This window comes from Aotus nancymaae, unplaced genomic scaffold (assembly GCF_030222135.1).
Source record: "Aotus nancymaae isolate 86718 unplaced genomic scaffold, 86718_ANA_hifiasm-v0.15.2.pri h1tg000020l, whole genome shotgun sequence".
NCBI lineage: Eukaryota > Metazoa > Chordata > Mammalia > Primates > Aotidae > Aotus > Aotus nancymaae.
In genome coordinates, this window is record NW_026988432.1 from 20,079,513 (window position 1) to 20,093,222 (window position 13,710).

Genomic DNA, 13,710 nt, shown 5'->3' on the forward strand with positions numbered 1-13,710 from the left:
TATAAACAGATTTACTAGATACATCCATTTGCCCTCAAAATCCTAGCTGAGAAAGGAACATCTCTGGGCATCAGAACTGGAGGGGAGGGGCTAGAGAGAATCTCAAAGTCAGAGCTGTTAGGTTAGGAAGGGGGCTCTGGGGAGCATTGAGCCCAGCCAGATAAAGGCAGTAAGGGGCTCATTAAAAAAAAAAAAAAGGTAGGCCGGGTGCTGTGGCTCAAGCCTGTAATCCCAGCACTTTGGGAGGCCGAAGCGGGCGGATCACGAGGTCAAGAGATCGAGACCATCCTGGTCAACATGGTGAAACCTTGTCTCTACTAAAAATACAAAAACTAGCTGGGCGCGGTGGTGCGCGCCTGTAGTCCCAGCTACTCGGGAGGCTGAGGCAGGAGAATTGCTTGAACCCAGGAGGCGGAGGTTGCAGTGAGCTGAGATTGTGCCACTGCACTCCAGCCTGGCGCCTGGCAACAGAGTGAGACTCTGTCTCAAAAAAAAAAAAAAAAGGTTTCATTAAAGTATAACATTTATAGAGAAAAGGGCTTGCATTATTAGCATGCAACTCCATGAGTTTTCACAGTGAACACGTCATGTGCGCAGCCCCTAGAATGCCCATGCAGCCACAGGAAGGTGGAGCTAGGGCCAGACCCCTCCCTGAAGCAGGGCTGCAGAGGCTCGGCCCTTCTGCAAAAAGTAATCCAGAAAACTGGCCCTCTGCCCAGAGATGCACAAAGAAGCCTGCCATCTTCCGGGGGCTCTGGGAAATGCCAGCTCCCTGGCTGTGAATTTATACACCTGCAGGGAACAGGACAACCAAGCTGAGATATTCACACAAACTTTGTCTAAGACTGGTGGGACCCCTGGGTCCTGGAAGAAGCAAATCAGAAAGGCCCCTTAGGACCCTTCCACCACCCAGGAAGCAGAGGACTCTGGAAAAAACACTCAGTATGAATGAGCTAAAAAAAACACACACACACACAATGGACACATTTAGTCATGCATTCTAAGTGAAGACTGGCTCAGGAACTCAGTTTATTCCTCATATTGGAGACAAAGTGAACCTTCTAAAACAAGCACATATCACTCTGCTAAATGGAGGTCACACGGAAGACAGTCTTTCAGTACCTACAAAGTTCTACATCAATCCGCCCTGGTTCCTCTCCCTCCCACCTCCTACTCAAGCCACGTGGCCTCCCTGCTGTTCCTTGATAGCCTTGTTATGGGTTGAGTTGTGTTTCCCCAAAAGACATATTGACACCCTAGCCCCCAGCTACCTGCAAACATGAACTGATCTGGAAACAGGGTCTTGGCAGATGCAGTCAAATTAAGATGAGGTTATTAGGATAGGCCTTTAATCCAAAATGACTGGTGTCCTTACGAGAGAAGACAGCTTGTGACTGCGGAGGTTGGAGTGCTGCATCTAGAAGTCAAGGAATGCCAAAGATTGCTGCCACCGCCACGAGCTGACAAAGGCAAGGAAGGACTCTCCCTTACAGGTTTCAGAGGGAGCGCAGCCCTGGTGACACCGTGATTTTGGCATTTCTAGCCTTTAGAACTGGAAGAAACACATTTGTCTGCCTGGTTTGCGTATTTTGTTACAGCAGCCCTAGGAAATGAATACAAGCCTCAAATGTGTTTCAGTGCTTGCTGGTCCCTCTGCTCACAAGCCCTTCCCCAGACAACGCCCTTACTCCCTGCAGGTCCCTGCTGAAATGCCACCTTTGCAGAAAGGCTGGTCCTGACTGCACTACTGACACGAGCAATTTCGGCCTCTCTCCCTTCCTGAGCCTCCTTTAGCTTTCTTCACAGTCCCTAGCCATAGCTGACAACATGTTGTGTGTCTTTCATCTTTGCTGTAAAACGATCGTCTGCCTTGCCTTCTAGAAGTTACCTTCTATGAGAGTAGACCGTCCAGTTCATTGCTGCACACCCAGTGCCTGCCATGTGCCTGACACAGAGTGGAGTCTCCTACACGTTCGTTTCATAAGCAAATGTGTGGTTTGAGAATGTCATTTGTTTTCTTTTTCACTCTTTATCCTCCACATGACCTGATATAATGCTTTGCTCATGGTAGATGGTCAGGAAATATGGGCAGATGGATTAATAAACCCGTCACCACCGTAGGGCTGAAGGCTCTGCGTGGTGAAGAGGGGCAAGTCAAAATGCATGGCATGGTGGCCTGGATTTGGTGGACTCTTTGTTGTAAAATGATTCTAGGGATTATCGATCAGATATCTCTGAGTAATCATTATAGCTTACCGTTTGTCACACATGGCCACTGTTTTTCTTGCTCTGAATCCCTCCTGACACCCCCCTTCCTCTGTTCTTTTTCTGATTAAGGAATCAGAGTTGAATAATCTAAATTTATTTTGTGTAGCTCAGAGGTGCCAATCATGGCAAATAATGAACGAAGAGATTTCCCACCCCTTTCCCTGAAGCACTGAGCTGAAACCAACAAATTCATTTTATTTAGGTTCACAGGCTGCACTCAGACTGGTGTCTGTGACAGGTGAATGCTTTATTCATTAATGAAGCCACCAGGCCCCAGACAAACCCTCTCCCTCCTAGTCAGGGTGCTACTTATCTCCGTTAGCCCAGACACTGTGGCTTTGTAGCCTTCTGTTTGATAATGGAATTGGTGTGTAATTTTGTTAAAAATACGTTTGGTCAGAAAAAAATTCATATTATGTATATCATATGATTCTGCAAATTTCTTGGGCCTTTCGATGGCTTTTCTGTAAGCCAGTATTTAGAGAATACACAGTTTTCTACCAGTTTTGAAAAGGACCAACATAAAGCACATTTTATCTGCCTTCATTTCATAAGAACATAAAAATTTACTCATTGGAAAGCTGTTATATTTAATGTTTGTATGAAATAAGCCATAGATTAGAAATAACAATTTTCATGGTACTCTCTGTTGGGGATAAAGAATGAAGTTCTGTTTTCAGTATTAACCTATGAGTTCTTAATATGTGCACCAGGAGGTTTTATATGGGGAATTCTGAATTCTGAAAAACTTCTAAATGAGTTTTTAAAAGTCAACAAAGGCACCTGTAATCCCAGCTACTCAGGAGGCTGAGGCAGGAGAATTGCTTGAACCTGGTAGGCGGAGGTTGCAGTGAGCTGAGATTGCGCCATTGCACTCCAGCCTGGGCAACAGAGTGGTACTCCCTCTCGAAATTAAGTAATTAAAAAAATAAAAATAAAATAAAATAGAGAAGTCAGTAATAATGAAAGTACAAGATGTGAATAAAGGAAATGAAATGATGCTGATTCATTGAAAAATTCTGTTGATATATTTAATAAAGTATGTTTTGCTAGTTCCTTAATCCTTTCTGGACTGGAACAAAGTTAACCCACGCCAACTGTTGATTTCGTTCTGGTGAGTCTTGGTACCTTTATGCCTTGTCACTAATCATCAGCATTTGCCTGGGAGGGACTAGAAGTCCCCTTATCTGTACCCAGCACGAAGGGGGCCCAGCACCCTGGATGGAGGGGGCGACTTATCCAGGCCCTCCTACAGGAGACAAGAGCCTACATAGCTCAGACGTCTGACACCCCTGCCCGTTTTATTCTCTGGCCTTGTCTACATATCTGCCAGCACAGCATTGCAAGATGTGCAGTATTTTAATTTAGTTTCTTTAGAAGAAATGGGTTCCGGCTGCGCACGGTGACTCACGCCTGTAATCCCAGCACTTCGGGAGGCCAAGGTGGGTGGGTCATTTGAGGTCAGCAGTTTGAGACCAGACTGGCCAACATGGCAAAACTCCGTCTCTACTAGAAAAACAAAGACAACAACGACAATAATGACAAAGGGTTCAGACTGTAGGTAGAGAAGTCTATTATCCATGAAGATCACCTCTTAGCAACTTAAAACCACTATAATTTTGGTTTTGCAGGTAGAGAGAGAATTAGCCACACATATAGGAAGGTGGGTTGATACCTGGAGCAGGTTTTACTGTGCTTTTCTCAGGACGTCTGCTTGGATGTGAAGATCATGTAGGTCATATGAAAGGCTACCCATTTAATTTGACATTTTGCATTAGGCTTATAACCATCAGGAGGACTAACTTTAATAGGAAATAAACTAATTCCATCAGTAGCACACGTTTAAGCTACAGAAAACTGAGTTTCAGCTGAATCTAGACTCCATCTTTCCTGAATGTTCCATATAGCTTGCTCCCTTTGCTCAAATGTGTAAGAGGCCTTTGCTTGAATGTGTGAAGACTTCTCTGACCCACCTGCTTCAGATTGCATTGGTCCCTTCTGCGACCCTACCTCATCTCTTTTACCTTGCTTCATTCTCCTTTTGTCCTGAGAGGGAAAAAGAAGAGGGGAGGGCGTGGAAGGGCTCATTCTTCTAATGCTCGTCACCACTCAAAATATTACATATTGTGATTATTTTCTGTGTCTGTGCTAACTCCATATAAGCCCAAGTCTGCTCTTTTCACTACTGTTATCCAATGCACATGGTAGATGCTCAATATTTGTTCAATGAATACCGATGCCCAAGACCTTTCTGTACCAAGGGCTGGTTTCCTAGTCCACAATGCATTGAACATATATAGGCAGGGTGGGCTGGCGGAGGTGTAGGAACAAAGTGAGGGGTGCGTGCCTGTTCCTCCCTGTGGTCTCAGTGTGCGACCTTGGGGGCGGGGCAGGCGGCTACCTGGAAAGGTGCGCGGATATGAAACAGACAAACTTCACCATATCGTCCCTTCAAGATATGCACTTGCCAGGCTGGCCTTCACTTTTCCTAATGCTCTTCTGCGAGTCTTACCTGTCAAACTTTGCTACACGGAGAGGCTGCAGAGAAACTGAATGACACGAGCATCTAATATAAAATAATTCCTTTTTCTATTCTAAAGATAAAGCAAAACAAAACAGGACCTGCACACTTGTGCTGTGACGAGGCAGGCAAACTGGAGAACTGAGGCAAAAGCATCCTTATATCTAAATAGTAGGGATGGAAACGTCAAAAAATTCTTTGCTGAGTCATGGCTGAGGCTCTTGCCTTGGCTAATTAGGCAGAGGCAACCAGGGCACCCGTCCAGCCCAACTAGGAGTCCAGCAGGTTTTGCAGTGACCTGCGATGGTTATGGGGAACGGGCTTGCAGCGCAGCCCCGGGCCCTTTCTCCTGCAGAGAGCGGCGCCCTGCCGGGGCAGGCTCTCCGTGAGGGGCGTGTCTCTGCCTGGCCTCGCCCCCGAGGCCCCGCCCCTGCCACGCAGCGAATGAGCGGGCGCGCCGGAGGGCGCGGGTGGCCGCGCGGGGTCAGGGGGCTGGGGATGCGCGTGGGGAGCGCGGCCCAACTCGGCCGCTGCTGGGCGGACACCTGGGCGCGCCGCGGCGGGAGGAGCCGGGGCTGTCCCGGCAATGCTTTCACTCGGCCCAAACATGGCTGCGGCCCTGCGCGCCGCGGGCGCCCTGCTCCGCGATCCGCGTAAGTGGGTCTGTCGCGGCGGCCACCTGGGCCGGGGTTCCTGCAACAGCGTGGGCAGAGCGGGCAGCTGGCGCCGGGGCGCTCGCGCCCGGGGCATTCCGGGAGCGGCCGTGGGGAGCTGCGAGCAACCGGGAGAGGGGCGTCTCGGAGAAGGGAGGTGACGGGCTCTGCCCTGGGAGGGGTGACGGCAACACTCCCGGCTTGGGAGGCCTTGGGGAGGGCGCCCGGATCCAGGAGGCGCAGGTTTAAGTCCCATCGGTCGGTTGGGTGGCTGGGAGCAGTGGCTGGAATTCCCCAGAGCTTTGGTTATTGTCATCTGTAATAACCAGATTGTGGTGAGGATTATGCAAAGGAAGGTATGTTATGGGACTGCCATAGAGGACAGTAAGGAAGGCATCGTCAACCTCACCAGTGGCATTGACATCTGCCCCGCAGTTCCCTCCCTGCTGAGGAAAGCCCATGGCCCTTGGTCCCTCAGTGCCCACTTCTCCTTGGCAGCAGGACCCACCGTGGAGCAGCTTGGGGGTAGTGTTTTCTAGAGATAGTTGGAGAACATGTAAGACCCAGAAACAACCTCCCACGTTTTTGATGCAAACCGTGAATAGGTTGCGACCACAGGATAAGCTGGTGAGACTATGGGTCTCACACACCTGGTTGGGACAGCATTTCTAACTGTGACACCTTGGACAAGGCACCTAACCTCGCCTAAGCTTGGTAAATGTACTTTGAAATCATCTATGTGTCTATCTATCTATCTATCTATCTATCTATCTATCTATCTATCTATCTAAAGGCTTGCCTTGAACATGAGCATCTTGCTTGGCACACAGTAGGTACACAGGAATCCTCAAAATGTCTAGCCATTCAGGTAGAATGCTGCCACAAGTAAGATGTTTATCGGTGACTGGACACAGACCTGACATATTTTTCTAAGAAGTTCATCAGCCTGACAGCTACTTGGAGTGGCGAGAATCCCCTCTGAACCTCCATATCTCATTAGAGGTGACTTTGTTAGGAAAATAATAAGGATCCAGTGTACGACGAGGCTAGCTCACTAAGGATACTGGGGGACAAAGGGCATTGTCTTTTAAGAAGAGGCAACACAGTGTGAATTGTGGGACTGAAAGAAGTATTGAACTAATCTTTTCTTTTATCGACCTTTCCTGTGGCAAATAACGTTTGACAGGTCCTAGATTTGAGGTCATGGAACAATATGCGAAACTTTAAATTATTTGTAGTCTGGGTTAAAAGTGGGAAGATTCAGAAACTCTAGCAGAAGTAGATTTGGAGTCCATTTGTGTTACAGACAAATGGTTGAAGGTGTAATGATAATACGTTCATCATTGTCGTTGATAGGAAAGGAGTGACATCTGTGTGAGAAAACATTGAGGAGTATTTCTGAAAATGAGTTCAGAAAGTAAAAGTGGAAAAGCAAAGTTTTATACTTCATGTATTTAGCATATTACAGAGTTAATAAGAAGCTTCCTGGGGTAAGCCATATATTACCTGTCTGTCTGTTTAGCTATCTATATGAATTATATTTTTTTCTTGGTGCCTTTTTCTTTCCAAACTTTAAATGTTTTTTTTTTTGTTTGTTTTTTAAGAGATGGAGTGTTGCTCTATTGCCCAGGCTGGAGTACAGTGGTGCCATCATAGTTTACTGCAGCCTTGAACTCCTGGGATCAAGTGATCCTCCCGCCTCAGCCTCTCTGGTAGCTGGGATTACAAGCATGAGCCAGTGTGCCTGGCCCTCTAAACTGTTTTTTACACTGAGCATATATTGTCTTTTGTAATTAGAAAAAGAATTCTAGGATCATAGAAGAGTTTTAGTGTTTACATAAAAGACATTAGAGTATGTTGGCTCCATTTCAGCAACTACCCAATGTTTATTAATAGTTACAATATAGAACCTTATTTCTATTGTTAATTTAAAAAATGGTACATGTTTTATAAATACTTTTGAAGTAATCCTCATCTCTTATGTGATAGAAAAGAGCCATTATAGATTTAAGTACTTGCGTACCTCGCCTTCTACCCTCTTCTGCCTCACCCCCAAGCATCCAAAATATTAATTTGGTTTTGAAGAACCAATTGATACTTATGAACTTTTTTTTTTTTTTTTTTTTTTAATGGAGTCTCTCTCTGTCGCTTAGGCTAGAGCGCAAGTGGTGTGATCTCGGCCCACTGCAACTTCCACCTCCCAGGTTCAAGTGATTCTTCTGCCTCAGCCTCCCAAGTAGCTGGGACTACAGGCATGTACCACCATGCCCGGCTAATTTTTGTATTTTTAGTAGAGATGGGATTTCACCATATTGGCCAGGCTAGTCTTGAACTCCTGACCTCACGATCTGCCTGCCTCGTGAACCACCATATTTGGCCCAACTTTTTTTTTCTTTTTTCTCTTTTTCTTTATTTCTTTTTGCAACAAAATGAAGTCATAACTTATGAACTTCTTAAGTCATAGGTATACTTTTGAATGATCACCTGTTGGGTTTGTCCAGGAGTTATGAAGTTTGTTTGTTTGTTGAGAGAAGTTTTTTTTTTGTTTTGAGACCAAGTCTCATTATGTTGTTTAGGCTGGTCTCGAACTCCTGAGCTCAAGTGAGCCTCCTGCCTCAGCCTTCCAAGTAGCTGGGACTACAGGTGTCCACCATCACAGGAGTTAGGAAGTTTTGTTTTCTTATGTCATCTTGTGTTTTGCTGCTTATCTCTCAGTTTGATAATTTTATTGTTTGTAGGCCTTTTTTCTTTTTAATTAAAAAAAATAGAGATAGGGTCTCGCCATGTGGCCCAAGCTATTCTTGAACTCCTGGGCTCAAGCAGTCCTCCTGCCTCGGCCTCCCAAAGTGCTGGGATTACAGGTGTGAACCTCCATGCCCAGCCTGTTTGTAGGCCTTCTAAAGGTAGACCAGTTATCCATGTACGGAGGAGGGACAGAATTACTTGGTCTTAGTTCATAAGTGGGCAAGTCTATACTATTGGATATTCTTCACTTCTTTGCTTAACCACATGCAGTGTGGCAGGCATTGTTCTTGGGGCTGGACATATTCCCTCCACCCCCCTTATCTTCACAGCAGCCCCGCGGAAGTAGTCTTATCACTATTTTACAGATGAGAAAAGTGAGACTTGCAGCATCTCAGTGAGTTGGCCAGGCCCAGCCAACAGCCTCTTGGTCCTGTGTGAGATTTCTGCTCAGATCTCTCTGGTTTCCAAACACATACTCTCTATACCACACAGTGCTGCCTGTGCTATCAGATTCTCTTTAGCTGTGAGCTGAGTCTTTTCCAGAGTCTCAGTTGGCCCTTTGAATGTTTACTTTAAACTCCTTTAACCTGGACACATGCTAATCATTTGGTAGGAGACACTCTTCATTTCTCTAAGACCTTCAGATCATTATGGGAGAGGAGTGTTTGAGATGTCTCCTTGAAGGGTGAGTGTATTAAGTCCTGAGTGGAAAGGGTCCCTTGGTAGCAACATCATTCTCCTCTCTAAGAATCTGGTGAACCATGAAGAAAATAGTTTTGTAAGTAGGACATGGTAATAGTTAAGCAGCTTGAAAAGTTACCAGCTCCCAAATTTTACTAGGAAATCCTCATCTGCTAGCTGGAAAATCTAGTCCCCCCACATCGCTTTCTTTCTTTTCTTTTTTTTTTTTTAACTCCTTAAATTTTATGTAGAAATGGGAGTCTTGCTATTTTGCCCAGGCTGTTCCCAAATGGCTGGGCTAAAATGATCCTCCCATCTCAGCCTCCCAAAGTGCTGGGATTACAGGTGTGAGACACCACATCTAGCACCCCCTCCTCTTTTTAGGTTCAATGGAGGAAATGTTATTTTATTACAGGTTGAGTACCCCTTATCCTGAATGCTTGGGACCAGGGGTGTTTTGGGTTTCAGATTTTTTTTCGGGTTTTGGAATATACTTACAGATTGAGCATTCCAAATGTGAAAATCTAAGATTCAGAATGCTCCGATGAGCATTTCCTTTGAGTGTCATGTCCGTGCTCAAAAGGTTTCAGGTTTTGGAGCATTTTGGATTTTGGATTTTCACATTTGGGATGCTAAACTTGTACCAGCAGTAAAATTGTGGAATGCCAAGGTTTTATTCTCATGCCCCATGGAATCTGATACAATCTCATTCATATAAGGAATTAGGGACATTGCAGCATGATTAGGAACCTGGTTAAATCCCATCATGAAGTTCAGAATTAGACTTATGTAAGAGATGTGAGTTGGTTTGAGACTTGGAATTGAACTTCTTTTTTTTTTTGAGTCGCGCTCTGTTGCCAAGGCTGGAGTGCAATGGTGTGATCTTGGCTCACTGCAGTCTCCGCCTCCTGGACTCAAGTGATTCTCCTCCCTCAGCCTCCTGAGAAGCTGAGATTATAGGCGCCCGCCACCACACCCAGCTAATTTTTGTGTTTTTAGTAGAGACAAGGTTTTACCATGTTGACCAGGCCGGTCTTGAACTCGTGACCTCAGGTAATCCACCTCCCTCCGCCTTCCAAAGTGCTGGGATTACAGGCATGAGCCATGGTGCCTGGCCTTCTTTCTTTCTTTTTTTTTTTTAAACATCAGCTCAAACCAGATGTAATTGAACTTCTTTATGGAAATCCAGTTGGAAATTTAAGTTCTTTATGGAAGTGGAATATTTGCACTTCCACTTTGAGTTGGTAAAGATGATTCAGCGTAAGCTCACATAATTGGCTCTGCTGGGAATGTGCACAATCTGGATGGTTGGAGATCTAATGGCCTGGAGATATTCACTTACATTTTACAGATGTGCTAGGTGATTAAAAAAAAATTAGAGCAGGTATAGTTCCTGTCCTCTAGAAACTGACAATTGAAACTAATGCCAGCACTAATCACGTGGTGGACGCTGCAGAGCGCTACACTCCTCTGCTCTACTCCTCACAAGAATCCCTGTAGCAAGGTGTCATTTGACAGCTGGGGAAACTCAGGCTCAGGAAGACCTGGCCCCAGATCACTCTGCTAGTAAGTGGCAGAGCTGGATTCAGAGTCAGAGCTGCTTAACCACAGCCTGAATTCCTCCTCAGGGCACCTTTGCCTCTTAGGAGGAGGAGGGCAGAAGGAGACTGATCGCAAGCTGGTTTCTAACTGGCTGGTTTGAGAATGGGAGAGAGGTCATGTGCATAGCACCAGGCGCCATAATAACCACTTTCTTATGTGGCCATCTTCAGTACATCCTATATGGCTTCAGTTTCATTTCGCTGGATGCTTAAGGACCCGTACTCTTCATATGCCAGCTGAGTATGGCACATGGACTCCTCAATTCAGGTGGGTTCTTCAGGCCCACTGCCACCTCCTGTGGGGCCCAGGACAAGGGTATGCTTGAAGGCACATATATGGTGTGTGGGATACAGCAAGCTAACAACCTAGGAAATAGGTTCTGTCCTCCTATGTTGACAAATAGACCTTCATCACTATCTGGAAGGGTGAGCTCTTGAACTCTCTGAGCTCCTGCAGAGTTGGCCTTGGGAGAGCTGCCTCTGACTCACACACTTTCCTGCTTCTCTTCCTACCACCGGCTCTTTCTGGCCTGGCGAGGAGTCTGGCACACAGCCTGGATGGATTCTCTGGTCTGCATGCCCACCCAGTTCCAGTCTTGCCCCTACAAACAGCTATCCCTTGGCCACCATTCAGGTCAAGACTTGCTACACTAATGGCACAACCTCCTTCAGGAGGATGGATCCAGAAAACAGGCCTGCACAGACCCTGGGAGTTGGTGTGGAGCTTGGGGGACAGGAATCCTGGGGTGCTGGGAGCCTGGTCTGGCACGTGGGATGTGGACTCCCAGGGTGGGGGCATGTCTCCTTGGTGGTAGAGGCTGCATACACCGAGGGGTGGGGTGCAGAGGGAGGAGGGCCAGAACCGACCCTGGGAAGCAGAGGCCTCTTGTCAAGGTCCAAGGGCAGTACTGGGCTCTCAGCACCATTGCTCACTGAAGGAGGCTTGGGGACAGAAAGAGAAATGCAACTAGTTGAAAACTGGCCCACTTGCCCCTCCCTAAATTGGCAGCTTTTCACCTTTTCTGCAGTCCCTTCTCCTTCCACTGGAGCAACATGCTACTGTCAGTCATGTTGGTCACGTGCAGGGCTTCTTGTGAGGGATCATATCAAAATCTGCAGCCACGGTGGGGAGAGGAGGTGTGTGTAGCTTCTAAAATGCTTCCCTGCAGGCTCTCATCAGCCATCCCAGGGGAGCGATCCTCCACCCCATCCCCTTGGAGAGGCTTTAAGTGCCTTTACCTGCCTGCAGAGAAATGCTAGGAAAATCATTTCTGCTATCACATCTCTTTAAATTTTAAAGCCAGGAATTATGCTCTCAGGACCTCTTCAGAAGAAATTACTTTCCAGCTAGATTTCATGCGCGCACTTTAATTTTGTCACAGTGGCGTCCAGCAGCTGGAGGGCCTGTCAGCCATGGAGGTGGAAGTCGGGTGCAGCCGCAGCCCAGCATGCCCTGGGTGCAAAGCCTCAAGTTCAGCTGGAGAAGAGGTATGAGTCTAACATCAGGTACAAATAAGGATTTCTCTTTCTTGATACAGACATCTGTACATACAAGCTACCTCAGAGGAAAGGTGCTGGGAAAAGCCAGTATGGAAGGAGCCATGTACTGTTGTCTTGGCTTCCTTTCAACAGCTGTGAAACCACAGGTTTTACACCCTCCTTCCCCACTGGATCCTTCCCCACAACAGGGCTATTGTTAAAAGACACAGAGCTGAGTCCAAATGGTCTGCAAATTGTGTTAAGAATTCGGTTCTGGAATATGTCACATAACACAAATTATATATGCTGGAAATGTATTTTTGAACCTAACGTAATTATGCCTGTGAAATGTATATTTTGTACAGGATAATGAATAACTGATCAACCAAGAAATTCTATAGGAAACTAGAGTATTGTTTTTCATTCATTATCACAGTGAATGTAATTATAAAGGATGTAATATGATTTATCATTTATTAAAGAAGTGAAATACACATTTCATACCTCAGCTCTTCTGTTGCTGGTGGCTGGCAGCAGGCATGGCATTGTTGCAAGTGTCTTGTTTAGTAACAGAAGTCACAACTGCTCCCAAGTCCTCCTCTGTACAGAAGCAACAGAGGACTCCATAAAGTTATCGAGATGAGTAAATAGAAACAGCACACTTGAACATCAGGCAGAGAGAAAGAAAGTTGCTGTGACCTATTTAACTCCATGACCTTTCTGCTAGATCACACATTGTTTGATGAAAATTGTACAAGTATGAAAATAAATAAATATATATGTGTGTGTGTATATATATATGTATATATTTATTTTTGAGACAAAGCCTCAGTCTGTCACCCAGGCTGGACTGTGGTGGCAAGATCTTGGCTCACTGCAACCTCCACCTCCAGGTTCAAGTGATTCTGATGTCTCAGCCTCCCAAATAGCTGGGAATACAGGCCACATGCCACCACACCTGGCTAATTTTTGTATTTTTAATAGAGATGGGGTTTCACTAGGTTGGCCAGGCTGGTCTCGAACTCCTGACCTCAAGTGATTCGCCCGCCTTGGCCTTCCAAAGTGCTGGGATTATAGGCATAAGCCACCACACCCAGCCATTTTTTTTTTTTTTTTTTTTTTTTTTTTGAGAGGGAGTCTTGCTCTTTCTCTCAGGCTGGAGTGCAGTGGCACAATCTTGGCTCACTGCAACCTACACCTCCCAGATTCAAGTGATTCTCCTGCCTCAGCCTCTCGAGTAACTGAGATTATAGGTACATGCCACCATGCCTGACTAATTTTCTAATTTTAGTAGAGACAGGGTTTCACCATGTTGGCCTGACTGGTCCCGACCTCCTGATCTCAATTGATCCACCTCCTTTGGCCTCCCAAAGTGCTGGGATTACAGACGTGAGCCACTGTTTTTATTTTGAGGAGTGTTGCACTGTCACCCAGGCTGAAGTGCAATGGTGTGATCATGGCTCACTGCATCCTTGAACTTCCGGGCTTAAGCGATCTTCCTGCCTCAGCCTCCCAAGTAGCTAGGACTACAGGTGCACACCACCACACCCAGCTAATTAAAAACATTTTTTTTTTTCTTGTAAAGATGGGGTCTTATTTTGCTGCCTAGGCTGGTTTTGAACTCTTGGCTTCCAGCAGTTCTCTGCCTTGGCCTCCCAAAGTTCTGGTATTACAGGTGTGAGCCAACATGCCTGGCCAAAACCAAAATTGTCTTCTTTTGTGTTTCTTATTTTTTGCTGTATAATCATGGGTATGATGACTG

At 46.1% G+C, this 13,710-nt stretch overlaps 1 protein-coding gene across 2 annotated transcripts in view; it reads left to right on the forward strand.

Annotated features, from left to right (window-relative positions):
- Window positions 1-5,375: 5,375 nt before the first annotated feature.
- The window catches only part of FECH (ferrochelatase), a 39,671-nt gene continuing 31,336 nt past the window's right edge, over window positions 5,376-13,710 (forward strand). The window contains exons 1-2 of one of the 2 annotated variants that reach the window (XM_064379104.1): window positions 5,376-5,442; window positions 11,852-11,975. In XM_064379104.1, the coding sequence (XP_064235174.1) occupies window positions 5,376-5,442; window positions 11,852-11,975 (191 nt within the window). The remainder of the gene's footprint in view (window positions 5,443-11,851; window positions 11,976-13,710) is intronic. The other variant, XM_064379105.1, reaches the window with a different exon arrangement.